Below are 12,303 nucleotides of genomic sequence, written 5' to 3'. Positions count from 1 at the left end.
GATGGGTGCACACCACAGCTGCAGCATTTCGGCTAATGTCCATCCCAGTTTCTAGAGAAAAGCTCTAAACACACTGCAAAATTAAATTTCAGCCCCAGCTAACTTTTAGCTGAGGAAGTCCTCTGGGCAGAAGATGCAGAGATTCAAAACAAAGAGGCCTGTTGCCCAGAAATTACATTACAATTAAAAAGATATCGAGTCATTCTTTTGTTCTGTCCCTGAAGCAGTTAATTCCCCTGTTAGTAAAACAGGTGTACGCCCTTTCCAACTGAAGGAAAACTAATCGGGGACCTAAAAGTTTAGAGTTTAAGGATGAAGTGGTAAAACCCGCCTGCAGTTCAGGGGCAGTGGGAGACGAGCACCCATGCAAAGGGGGCAGAGGTGCTGAGTGAGGAGGCAGTGCCCAGGAAGGATCCACGGGAAACAACAGCCTCGCGTCACCCAAACACGTTCACCCCCAAAAGCCAGGAACAGGCAAGCCAGGACTCCAGCATCAGCCATGGCAAAACAAACTGGGACCAGTAAAAATGCAGACGGGGAAGGAGGAGTCAGAAGAACGTCTGGACAGATCCCAGGAAAGAAGCCGTTCTATTCCAACCATTTCTGTTGAACTCATTTTGTCCCTGGACTTCCAAGATTTCAGTCTAGCTGGAAGTTTTAAACAGCTACACCAGGATTTTACCCTCCATTTCAGGCCCTGCTATAAAAGTGCATATATGTATGGTTTGCATATATACGTTTGTATCCTATGTAAACCAGTGACATTATGCCATAGAGACAGCCACTCAGAAATCCATGCTGCTGGTAGAGCAACATTACTTTTCATCAGAATATTGGCTAAATACAGAACTTCTGAGGACTTACTCCACTCTTTACACTCCATTTTAACCACTGCATGCAGACAGGAAGGCAGATGTGGATCATGCGTAGCGTTCTCCAAGTGCAACAATCTCAAAAAATAGACAAAACTATCAAGTGCACCTTCCATTTTCATTTTTGAACAAGGCCTTAAAACTGCAGCAATATTTGCACAAACTGTTGGCTGACTGTATGATAGGGGACAGTATTTGCTGCTTGCTTTCCTAGAGGAATGATATTTATTAGTCACACTGCTGTCCTCTCTTCCCCAGTACACTAGAACCTGATGATCTGTTAGAATCGAACTGACAGTGATGAATCTCTTTTTTTTTTTTTTTTTTTTTTTTATTTACAGCAGCTTTAGAGAAAAATCCAAAGAGAAATAAAAGAAAGAAATCCAAATTAGTGCCCCACTAGGGAAGGTGCAGTTCCTACATGCCCCCCTGAGCGGCACAGGCACCCCAGCTGGGTTACAGAGGCACCCACGGGAGGTGGGCACGTGCTGATGGGCCACGAGACAAAGGTTGTGTAAAGAAGCTGGGGAACATTTGCTCGATGCAGAGTGAGGGCAGGAGAAAACCGCAAGAAACCAGGTTTTAGCAGTTTCACTGGTCACAAGATAACTTGGATCTTTAAAAACCACCAACATCTTGCTTTTTTATTCAGCTGTTGCAGAGTTGTCTGAATTTTAATCTCCTCCACCCACCATTCCAAACTACTTGGAGCTGCATGGGAGTCTGACCAAAATTTAGGGGGAAATATCCCTTGATAGTCTTCAACCTTGCAAACTTCTCTGACAGGGACATTGCTATGAAAAAGGCCTCCAGCACAAGCACTGACAGGGGCTCCACGGCAGCCCAAGTCAAGATGACAGCAACTCATTTTAATTCATATCCTTCCATCCACACTCCACCTAAAATTGCTGGAAAGGCTCAGTGAGCCCATCACAGCAGCACCTCCTGATTTTATTTTATACACAATTCAGAAACAGATGATTTTTTTTTTTTTCCCCTCCCAGTCCTTCCTGGAGGAACGAGAATCTGGAAGAGCTGATTAACAACTTACATATGCCATGGTTGAACACTAAGGCATGTCACTTGCAGAACAACATACTCCTTCCAGAAGATCATTCCTGAGGTGTGCACTCACCCACCCACGCACTAATTGCCTCTCGGGGCACCCATCTGATCACAGCTTCTGCAGGAATGCTGCCTATGCACAGGGAGCGCAAGGAGAAGTCAGGAACACAAATGGAAAAATCTAATAAAAGGTATATCCAAAGGGGACTGAATAAAGCCTCTTCTAAAGGCCTTATGTAACATGACTTTCAGCTGAAGGCATCTTTCTAGATGAACTGAAACAGGAACCCTTTGCAACAGCTTTTTTCTTTGCAGATACAAACTGAAAAGATTTTTTCCAGAAGGGGTGAAAAAAAAACCCAAATTGTATCCAGTTCTGCTGTAATGTAGACCCAGCACCAGAACCATGCACTAAACCCGGGTATTTGCAAGTCGCTTTGCCCAGCACATCAAGAAACCCACAAAATGTTCATCCGGTCTGTAAAACAGGGATCACCCATCGAGTTGGGCGAGTAGAATCTCCCACAACCCTTCTCCTCTGATGGCAGAGGCAGGGAGATCTCTGCCCTGCTGTTTCCATCGTCGTCGGAAGGGAGATGAGCCCACAGCCCTTCCTACCAGCATCCCGGCGGATAACCGGCAGTCCGGGGTTCATTTTGCTGGGAATGACGTGTGGGAGCAAAGCAGAATGACCGACTCCGGGCCCTTGCACAAGGCTGTTGTGAAAGCACCCAACCTGCCACCGAGCACAAGCCCATCCCGCTCCTCACGGAATCCCGGCTCGGAAGGAACCTCAAGGATCAGCTTGTCCAACCTTTGTTGGCAAAAGCCTGGGCTAGACAGGATGGCCCAGCACACTGGGGAATCCACCACCTCACTGGGGAGGTTATTCCAGTGGCTGACTGTTCTCCTGGTGAAAAATTTTCCTTTTGTGTCCAAGTTACTGGAGGCTGGAATCTCCCCAGTAACTGGTACCCATTCCCCCACCTCTTTTCCATGCGACTCCTTGTAAAAAAGGGAGTCTCCATCTTCGTTGCAGCCACCCTTTCCACACTGGAACATGGTGATAAGGTCTCCCTTAAGCCTTCTCTTCTCAAACTAACCCAATTCTCCCAGCCTTTCCTCACATGGATTCCCAGTCCCTTGATCATCTTTGTGGCCCTTCTCTGGGACCTCTCCAGCCTGGCCACAGCTTTTTTTATACAGCAGGGACCAAAACTGATCTCAGCCCGAGATCTCAGGGGGATGCGAGCAGGAGAATCGCTTCTTCCCTTACCTGCCTGGCTCTTCCCTAATTCCCAACTACCCACCACACTGGAGGTGATCTCCATCTAACCTGGATGGCAGATGATCTCCATCTCACCTGATGGCGGGCACATCCCCACCACCAAGCAAAGGCTGAGGCACGTGCTGTTTTATTGAAGTTTTATCCTGGGGTTCCCTCCCTGTGCACCCCATTTTGCCTAGGATAAGGCTGAAAGAACAATCAACTCTAAAAACCTGCAAGCTTCCAGTTTAATGGCAATATTCTACACTAACCCACAGTCACCCATAGCCTGGAATAAGTGGGCGAGTTTTCAGTGTTTTTCCCTAGTGTGTGCATTTAATGCTGATTAGCTTGAGTCTTATCATCTCCACACCATTTACTGATATAAATTACAGCTTTTTAGAACTATGTGGTTCATTCCAACAGAGGCCATCTCTCTGCAGACCAACCAACCTGCGGGAATTGCATTTTTCAGCAAGCCAGACGGCGGCCGTGGCTCTTGCTAGAGCATGGGAATGGCGAGTTGCTGGCAAAGCCCCTGCACATGTGCACGCAAAAAACAGGAAGTTCAGACAAAGCATTTCCACAGAGCAAACCCCGCTCAGCTGCACCGGCCCCCGCGGCTGCTGCTCCGCACCCGGGTCTGCAGGGAGCCCTGGGATGGGGATGGAGTGGAGAGAGGGGGAACACGCAGGGATGGAGGGGGGGACATGTAGGGATGGAAGGGAGGGGACACACTCAGGGTTGGAAGGGGACACACATGAAGGGATGGCAGAGGAGGGGAAGATGCAGGGATTGAGTAGAAAGGGGGGGACACACAGAGGGATGGAGTGGAGAGGGGGGGACATGCAGGGAGGAACATGCAGGGATGGAAGGAGGGGGGACACATTCGTGGATGGCAGAGGAGGGGAACACGCTAGGATGGAGTGGAAAGGGGGGAACATGCGGGGAGAAACACGCAGGGATGGAAGGGGGGACATGTAGGGATGAGAGAGGGGGGACAGATTCAGGGATGGAAGTGGGGGAACACACGGGGATGGAGTGGAAAGGGGAAAGACACGCAGGGATGGAGTGGAAAGTGGGGGGGCACGCAGGGATGGAGTGGAAAGGGGGGGGACACGCAGGGAGGAACACGTAGGGCTGGAAGGGGGGTGGACACACACACGCAGGGATGGAGTGGAGAGGGGGGACACGCAGGGAGGATGCAGCCGCCTGGGTCTCCCGCACACCCCCACCCGCGGGGGGCTGGGGGCGGAGGGGCGGCGCAGGGCGAAGGAAAGGGCGGCGGGGCCGCGGCAGCGCAGGGGTTAACGGCCGCGCACTTGCCGCGCCGCGCCCCCGCCCCCGCCAATCAGCGCGCCGACGGCCGGCGGCCCCGAGCGCTGCCATGACCATATAAGGTAAAAAGCCGCGGCCGCCGCAGTGCCGCTGCGGCGGGAGCGGGTGCGCGCGCGCGGCGGGGCGGGAAGGGCGGGGGAGCTGGGAGCGCGGGGCGCTCAGCCCACCCCAAAAACACACACACACACCCCCACACACACCCCGACCCCCTGCCCCGGGCCGGGAGCCGCCAGCCTGGCAGCGAAAAGCCAGCGCCACAACAACAACAAAAAAAAACCCATTATTAGCGAAACTTGGAAAGGAAAAAGACATTTAAAATGAGGAAAAACTCCCTTTCTGTGATCACGCGGGCCCTTTGAAGCGCAGGCTCGGCTCAGCCCTCACGAAAGGTGAAGCCACATGAGAAATAATACAGAATGACCCGCACAGCGCGGGATTTGAGCGGACATGATGCCATTCAGTTACAGGAGGGACGTTTTCCCCGCAGCCCCCTGCATCAAGGCTCTGAACTGCAGTGAGTGTATTTTGATGGCTCGATTTTAAAAATCATACCCAAACCATGGTTTAAAATTGACCTTCCCCCCCCCCCTCCCGGAATATAACAGCGAGGATCTTGCTGCAGGAACTTGCTGAAAACCTCTGCCAAAGGGGCTCAACCAGAAATCAAAGTGTTAGGGTGTTGAAGGAACTGAAGGAATAATTTCATCAGCCGAAGCTATAAAAATAAATGAGGAACATAGGAGCAGGCTAGAGCAAAGCCAGCAACGTGTTGCATTGCAAAAGAAAGTGTCAGGCTGGGGGGTTTAGGAAGAGAGTTCCTCCAGCTTTGCTTCATATATGAGGTTTTTGAAACCTTATATATGAATATTAAATAGCTGTATAAGACAGGAACATGGCTGAGGGCACAAAGGCAATGACAAATACAGAGGAGAGCAGGAAGAATAATGGAATACACTTAAACCCCCTCAAAGCGTAAGATGGCACTTAAAAATGAAAAAAAGGCCAGATCACACAGAAGTAGCAGGAATTTCTGCCAGGGACTGAAAAAACATCCGGGAGGTAAGAGAAAAAGAGGGGTGCACGTCCTCTGCCATCGGCGGTTGTGCCGTGATGCAACAGGAGCGCAACCGTGTGCGGTGTTGAGCAAGGAATTTCTAACCAAGGTCTGTCCCATCGTGTGTGGCTTGGGCAAGAGCAGGACACGTGGCCCGAAGAGGAGCACAAACCAGAATCCTTGCAAAGAAGCGCTGTTAAATAAGAGGAAGAAAATGGAGAGCTATTTAAGGAGGTTAGGGGTTTGGCTTGCTTTGCTTAGCACAACTGAGGCATAAGTGAGAACTCTCTGCCTCTGTTCCTGTAATGCACTTGCCATGTGGGATGCTATATTCAATTCTGGTCACTATTTCTATATATAAACAGGGCAGATCTGCAAATGGAGCTAGGGAAAAAAAGGACAGGGCTGATGACAGACTGAGGATATCTTAAGTGTATAGTTAAGAGAAAAGCTCGAGGGTCACGAAGAAACTAACGTTACAGAAAAAGACTTTCATCGCAAGAATTTGCTGGTTAAGCACCAGGAAGGGTGATGAGAGCACCGCTCTCCAACAAGGGTGGAAGAAAGATGCTCTGTGATTTTTTTTTTTCCCATGCAGTATCAGGGGGCAGCAGGAATTTGTTCCAGTCTGAGACACTGCTCCTGTTCATTTGGGTGCTTTTATACCCGAGACTGCCAGGAAGGCTTCTGTACTCATCTTTCCAGCCTCCTTCCAAACCTGTGATCCGGCCATTCTCACGGCCGATGGACAGGAACCAAACTTTTCTGTGTGTTTTGCAAAGCAGACCCCTGGGGTTCTACAAATAAATTCAAACCTTAAGAGAAAGAAGTAGAGGGTATCTACAGGCTCAGTGAAAGTTTATTTATTGGAGACTTAGCAGCATTTTGCACAGGAGAGAATAAAAAGGGTGTTTCCCTGCCCAAGCTCAGATGAAGCCCCTCTCCTCGGCATGTCAGGTACTGGGGGATAATAAGGTCTGGCTGAAATATAATAAAGTCCAGACACAGCCCTGGGAGGACTGCAGGAGAGCTGTGATGGTACCTGGAGGAGCTGTTTTCTTACTGAGATTATTCTTACACTGTATAGAGAAAGAGTAACCAGCTCAGAGGGGTACAAGCCTGTGGAACTGTCCTTCTGGGAGGCAGCTCACTCCTTCGCATCCGTCTGCTACGGGGCTGCAAGGAGTTATGGTCAGGTGCACTCCCAAATTAAGCAATGCTGGCAGAGCTCAAAAAGCTGAACCCCTGACAGTGGAAAAACCTGACCACTGCTGTCATAAATAATGAGGCTTCATTAGGGGTATGATTCTACGTAAAAACTTCTGCCATAAAGAATTGGCTCAGATTAGTCAAGCAAACCGCTTATTTACTGTGTGTAATGTACAGGAAGCATTACACTGATTACAGAGACATTAAATGGGTTTTTACATGGCATTACTGAGCAGCATTTGTCACAACACAGCAGAGACTTCACAGCTTTTATGTTATTCATAAACAAGTGCTGAAATGACAACAAAGTTGAGTGTGTAACAGCAAAAAAAAACAAAACAAAAACAAAAAACAACCCCCCAAACTTTCAAAAAACACTTACCTTGTGCAAAGGCAGCACCAGGAACGCTCCGCCACCGCTAGCATCTACAATTATTGCAACAAATCGGGGGTTTACTGCACAAAAGGAGCTATCCCAAGTAACACGGGAAACGCGGATGTCGTCATAACACTGATCGTTTTTCACCGCTTGGCCAAACACGTGCCGAAATTTGCTCTGTCGTACCACTCGCCTCATTGTGTCTGCGGAGAAGAGGAATGTCAAAAGAAGGAGATCAGTTAGAGATGTGGGGCCCTCCTGCTTCCCAGAAGATTCCTGCTATTCCTGCACCTTACTTTAGACCTGCTAAACTCTCAGCTGGTTTTGCCCTTTCTTTTTTTTTTTAAATAAAGTTTCAGGCTGTCTTGCACTAAACACAACTGAACTGCACTTCCAAGGGTGTTTTACAGAAAGAATTTGCTGGTTAAGCATCAGTTTTCCCATTGTAAATGTATTCTCTTATTGCAGTAAAGGAAGTTCCTAATCCTAAAAGCAGTTTTTAGACAAGTCTCCACATATTTTCGGGGATAAATCTGGTCTCAGATTGAACTTGTTTACTTTCAAGTCAGACAGGGTCCAGAAGATGTAAATAAAAATGCAAGCTCTCAAAATCCGGTGTTCCTGTGAAGTGGTTCCACATGTTCGCTAGCTTCCACGTCTTTCTTCTAACTCCAAAATCTCACTAAGAAATAATAAAATTAAGTTTCCTAGGCAGAAAGGAGTAATGGAAAGAAGCTAATGACTCAAATTAACTTAGTGTGTCTGTAGCACTTCTCCTGCTCTTGAGAAAAATAATTTTCAAGAAGGCTTGAGTTAGAATAGAGGGAAAGGGACTGGCGTGGAAAATTCCAGCACCCGTGTCTTCTTCCAGAGCTCAACACCGCGTGCGAACACCGGCCCTGGAATCGAGTGACCGTCCTGCCCTCTGCGTATGCAACCTTATAGAGCCCTCACACCTGGGAAGGGCTTTTCCCATTATCCAATTTTTCTTCTCCCTCAATCAGTGCTCGCAGGAGGAGGAGCCTCCATATAGCATCTTGCTTTTACATATGAGAGAAATATTTCTGCCCCAGTCTCTAGGGAAAGCAAAAAAAAAAAAAAAAAAAATAAGCGGAGTCCACCTCCTGTCTCGCCTCCCAGTAGGTCCCCAAGCACATGCAGAGGCTGGGAAAAATTGCTTAAGCTTCACGGAGCTTCTTGTTCCAGACCCACCAGCCTGATGCTCTCAAGTGAGAGACTCTGAATGCGGCTCCAGCACGACTCCCTCTGCACAGCCTGTCTGCCGCAAAAGTGATAAAAGGTTGTACGTCTTGTCTCAAACTGCAGAGGCTTTGCATGAAAGCGTAGCGAAAAAGAGACTTCAGAATGATCACTGTTTTGTAGTCTCAGAAGGTTTTTTTTTTAAAAAAAAAAAAAAAAAACAGCAACAAAAAGGTGAATAACTAGAGGAAAGTGCTCATCAGAGCTGGGAAATAAGCAGTCACATAGTATGTTTGAAGAGGAGAAAAATGTTATAATTAACGTAGCAGACAGCTATCAAGTGAAATACTCCAGTTTCTGCATAGATAAGAAAAAATAATCAGAGTATTTGTTTTTCCCCCTCTCCCCCCTGACGCGTTTGGGAATTGGCCTTCGTCACTGTGGCTCCGGTCGGGGAAGCTGCTGCCGAGGCACAAGTGCCATCAGAGCCCCCAGCGTGACGAGGTACCCATCCGGGGGAAAAGCTGACAGACACGGGTGATTAAATGCACCCATTATGGGGTCATTTTTGCAAGGGGGACATCTGTCCCCAGGTGTGGGGTGGAGGCCAGTGACGGGCCAAGCAGATGGCGATGGCTTTCAGCCACCCATGTCCTGACCTCTAGGAGCTGGTGGCGGAGGTGGGAAGGGCTCTGAGTAGGGGGGTTTTCCCCGCAGCGTTTCTCACGGTGCCATTTCTATACTGTTAAATCCCCCCCTTTAACTCGGTCATTTCAAAGCTACAGAAGTGCCACAAACACCATTTTATTAAAAACTCAGATTGAGAAAAACGGGTGTAGTTTTTAAATGCAAAATTTTATGAGTGTTTAAGATGTCCACATTAAAAAAGCTATATATAAATTATTAGCCATTACCATCACATTATAGAGGAACTTAGGCTTCTTCTGTCCTTAACATCAGTTAATAGAACTGCGTAATACACTTTCTGTCAACTATTTAACTGACAGCACAGACAAAAGGCCTGTCCCACACTGGACACACGCAGAGACACTGAAGTGCAGTGAGAAGTCATAAACCAGGAGCTCTCTCCAGCTCCAGGCACCAGGTAAGAGTGCAAAATCCGAACACCGGTATCTCTTCACGCTCGTAACACACAGCAGCACCCAGAGATCTCACATTCAGCTTTGCAACTGGCTGGAGCAGGGGCAGCCAGGAGCTTTCATGCAATTGGACTATGAAATATTAGGAGGAAACCATGATGCACATGGGACAGATAATTAATTGCCTGGGTGTGAAGTGCACCCATTTGGGGGGTGGGGAATAGAACTGCTCTGCTCACAACGTGATGCGGGTTTTTGTTTTGTTTTCAGGCAAAGGAAGAGATGGAGTTATTCAAAATGGATGGGAGAAACTCTTGCTGAAGCAGATGGTACGTCGTGCCTCGAGGTGGAGCGGTGCCAGCACCGGCGGCTCGGTGGTCTCCCCAGGGATGCACACGTGGCCGTCTCCCTGGCAGGAGGGTGGGTGGGTGGGGCAGGGCACAGCTCCATCCAGGGACACCAGCACCATTCCCTACGTGGATTCAGGGCAGGATCCCAGTCGAGCTCCAGCCCCGCTGAATCATGCACAAAGAAAAGGTGAATTTCAACTCAAAGATCCCCCGAAAGACAAGAAACATGCTGTACTATCAAGTTGGCCGAGGCACAATTAAGGTACATCATAAAAAAAATGCAGTTCCACACCCAGTTACTAATTTATTGTGTAGACTCATTCAGAAACCTGTCAGACATTTTCACCCCGAGAAGGCTCCTCCCGGTTTGGGCGCTGCATCCGCGGCTTCGACTCTGCCAAGTCCTGCGGCCAGCACCCTGCAAGAGCAGCATCACCCCCCATCCTTCCTCTCTCCATCCCTCCCTCCCAGCCACCTCCATCCCTCGCTGGCAGGCGAGGTGACACCAGGCCACCCCAGAGAAGCAGGGAGGGATGTTCTTGCAAAGCCTGGCGTGCTGCAACACTGCAGGAAGCTTGCGACCAGCTCAGCCCTTTCCTTCTTGAAAACCTTGCAGCAAAACCCTACTCCTTCATCTGCCTGGGGTATGGAACTCATCTAGGAGAAGGGAGAAGTCCTCTGCTTTGTGCACAGTCTGTTTTCATGACTGTTCAGCCACTGGCAGTGTTCCCATCCCACTGTGCATCAAGATTAAAATCGGATGGTTTCGAAGAAGGTAAAGCAAGGGCTTAAACCTGCCTTGCTGAGTTAACACGCAGCAAAGTGCCCGGTGTCAACGTATCATGTACCCAGGGGTTTTGCAATTTGTCTGATTTAATGCTGGGAATGTGGATATGATAGCTAAGAAGAAGGATTAGTTGTATGGCTTGGATAATTTCACCTTTCCTTTGCTTGATCAATACCAGACCACCACCAAAACAAAAACCAAAAAAAGCTTATCTCAAATATCAGATACTAGGAGGTCCGCCACCCTTTTCACTCTAATGGAAGAGAAACACCCCTTATCCTGTGGTGAAATTCTACTACTTTATTTCCCTCATTTTTACCATTTGATTGCAAAGGGTAATTTTTCGGTTTTCTATAAATGACTTTTAAAAAATGCAAAGAGTCAGATGTACCCAAAAATACCCTTATTTGTTCCAAACAGATTTATTCAAGCACACCTTCGCTGCCCTCTTCCCCACCTACAGCTCATCATCCTTAGCAGGATCTCTCTGATGAACACATGGTGAGCAGCCTCCAAGTCCTCATTTCCATAGCAAAGGGAGTGATGCTTGGCGTTGGATCACAGCCATTTTGATCTGGCTGCTCTCCAAAGCGAAGGGGGGGGGGTTGGAAACGCACAGGCTGTAGTTATAAAGAGCAGTGCTTGTGGAGCTTTCAGCACACTGCAGAAAGCGAGCAGGTGAAAAACAAAACAGGGTTAGCTTGATCCTCAGCACCCCAAAAAAAAGGTCATCTTCTCCCTACCCCAGCCTCTCATTAAAACCTGAAGAGCATTTAGTATCCTCATTTGTTTCTTAATGCTGCAGTGCAAAGGATCCCCTCCTCCACCATCTGCAAGAAAACCACAGCTGAATTTGGTGGCCACAGGTTCTCTCAGCGGGGCCACGTTGCAGCCATCCATGCAGGCTGGGGCTCCCACAGCAGCCACTTGTAGGATTATCAGGTGAGACCCCAACCTCTGAGATGATTCACCGTCAGGACAGGCTGATTCAGCCTCACTTGCAAAAGTGTGGCCCAGGCCCCTTGGGAAGTGACTTTGGGAATAGCCAAGTGGGCAATAAAGTGCATCCCTGGTCAGTGGGGCTGTGCTAGGGATTTACTCATAGGAAGGGGACTTGGAGCAAGAGTTTTAAAAAAGGAAGTTAATTAGATCATTGTCTCTGCTGTTAAATCTTAGCTAAGGAGCTGGAACGATCTCCATACACTTGCTAGACAGGAAATATTTTCTCTTTTTTTGTAAAGTACAAATTTGGAGGATTTAAAACCTCACAACTAGGAGTTGAAAGGAGTTTAAATTTTGCCAGAGTTACAGCCCTCAGCAAAATTAAAACAGAAGCGTTAGACACCCTGCAAAGACCACTACAATGGAAGTGCTGACAGATCTACGACTATGCTGATCTCCTGGATCCCGCTCCATGACACACGGCATCTTACACGTCCTGGTGGAGACACAGGAAAGAGCCTTCAAAACCCCTCATTTTTTCCCCCCTCAAAATGTCAAGTGACTTCCAGCTGAATTTTACCAAACATTTAACTTCATCTCCCGCTGTCTGTGCCCGCTGTACAGCTCAGCCACTGGCCTTTGTGTCAGCATTTAAATGGACCTTAGAAATGCAGGATGCCGTCAGCCATGCTTGCACAGTGACACTTTTCATTCCTTTTCTTTCTGATCTCCCATCATGA

At 48.3% G+C, this 12,303-nt stretch overlaps 1 protein-coding gene across 3 annotated transcripts in view; it reads right to left on the bottom strand.

Annotated features, from left to right (window-relative positions):
• Positions 1-12,303, bottom strand: part of CORO1C (coronin 1C) — a 54,887-nt gene that overhangs the window by 23,005 nt on the left and 19,579 nt on the right. For all 3 annotated transcript variants that reach the window (XM_032984833.2, XM_032984835.2, XM_032984836.2), the window contains exon 2: positions 7,188-7,387. In XM_032984833.2, the coding sequence (XP_032840724.1) occupies positions 7,188-7,382 (195 nt within the window). In that variant the 5' untranslated portion in view covers positions 7,383-7,387. The remainder of the gene's footprint in view (positions 1-7,187; positions 7,388-12,303) is intronic.

Source organism: Tyto alba, unplaced genomic scaffold (genome assembly GCF_018691265.1).
Source record: "Tyto alba isolate M040663 unplaced genomic scaffold, T.alba_DEE_v4.0 Super-Scaffold_44, whole genome shotgun sequence".
NCBI classification, from domain to species: domain Eukaryota; kingdom Metazoa; phylum Chordata; class Aves; order Strigiformes; family Tytonidae; genus Tyto; species Tyto alba.
The sequence above is the reverse complement of the archived record's forward strand: the minus strand, read 5'-3'. Positions and strand labels throughout refer to the sequence as shown.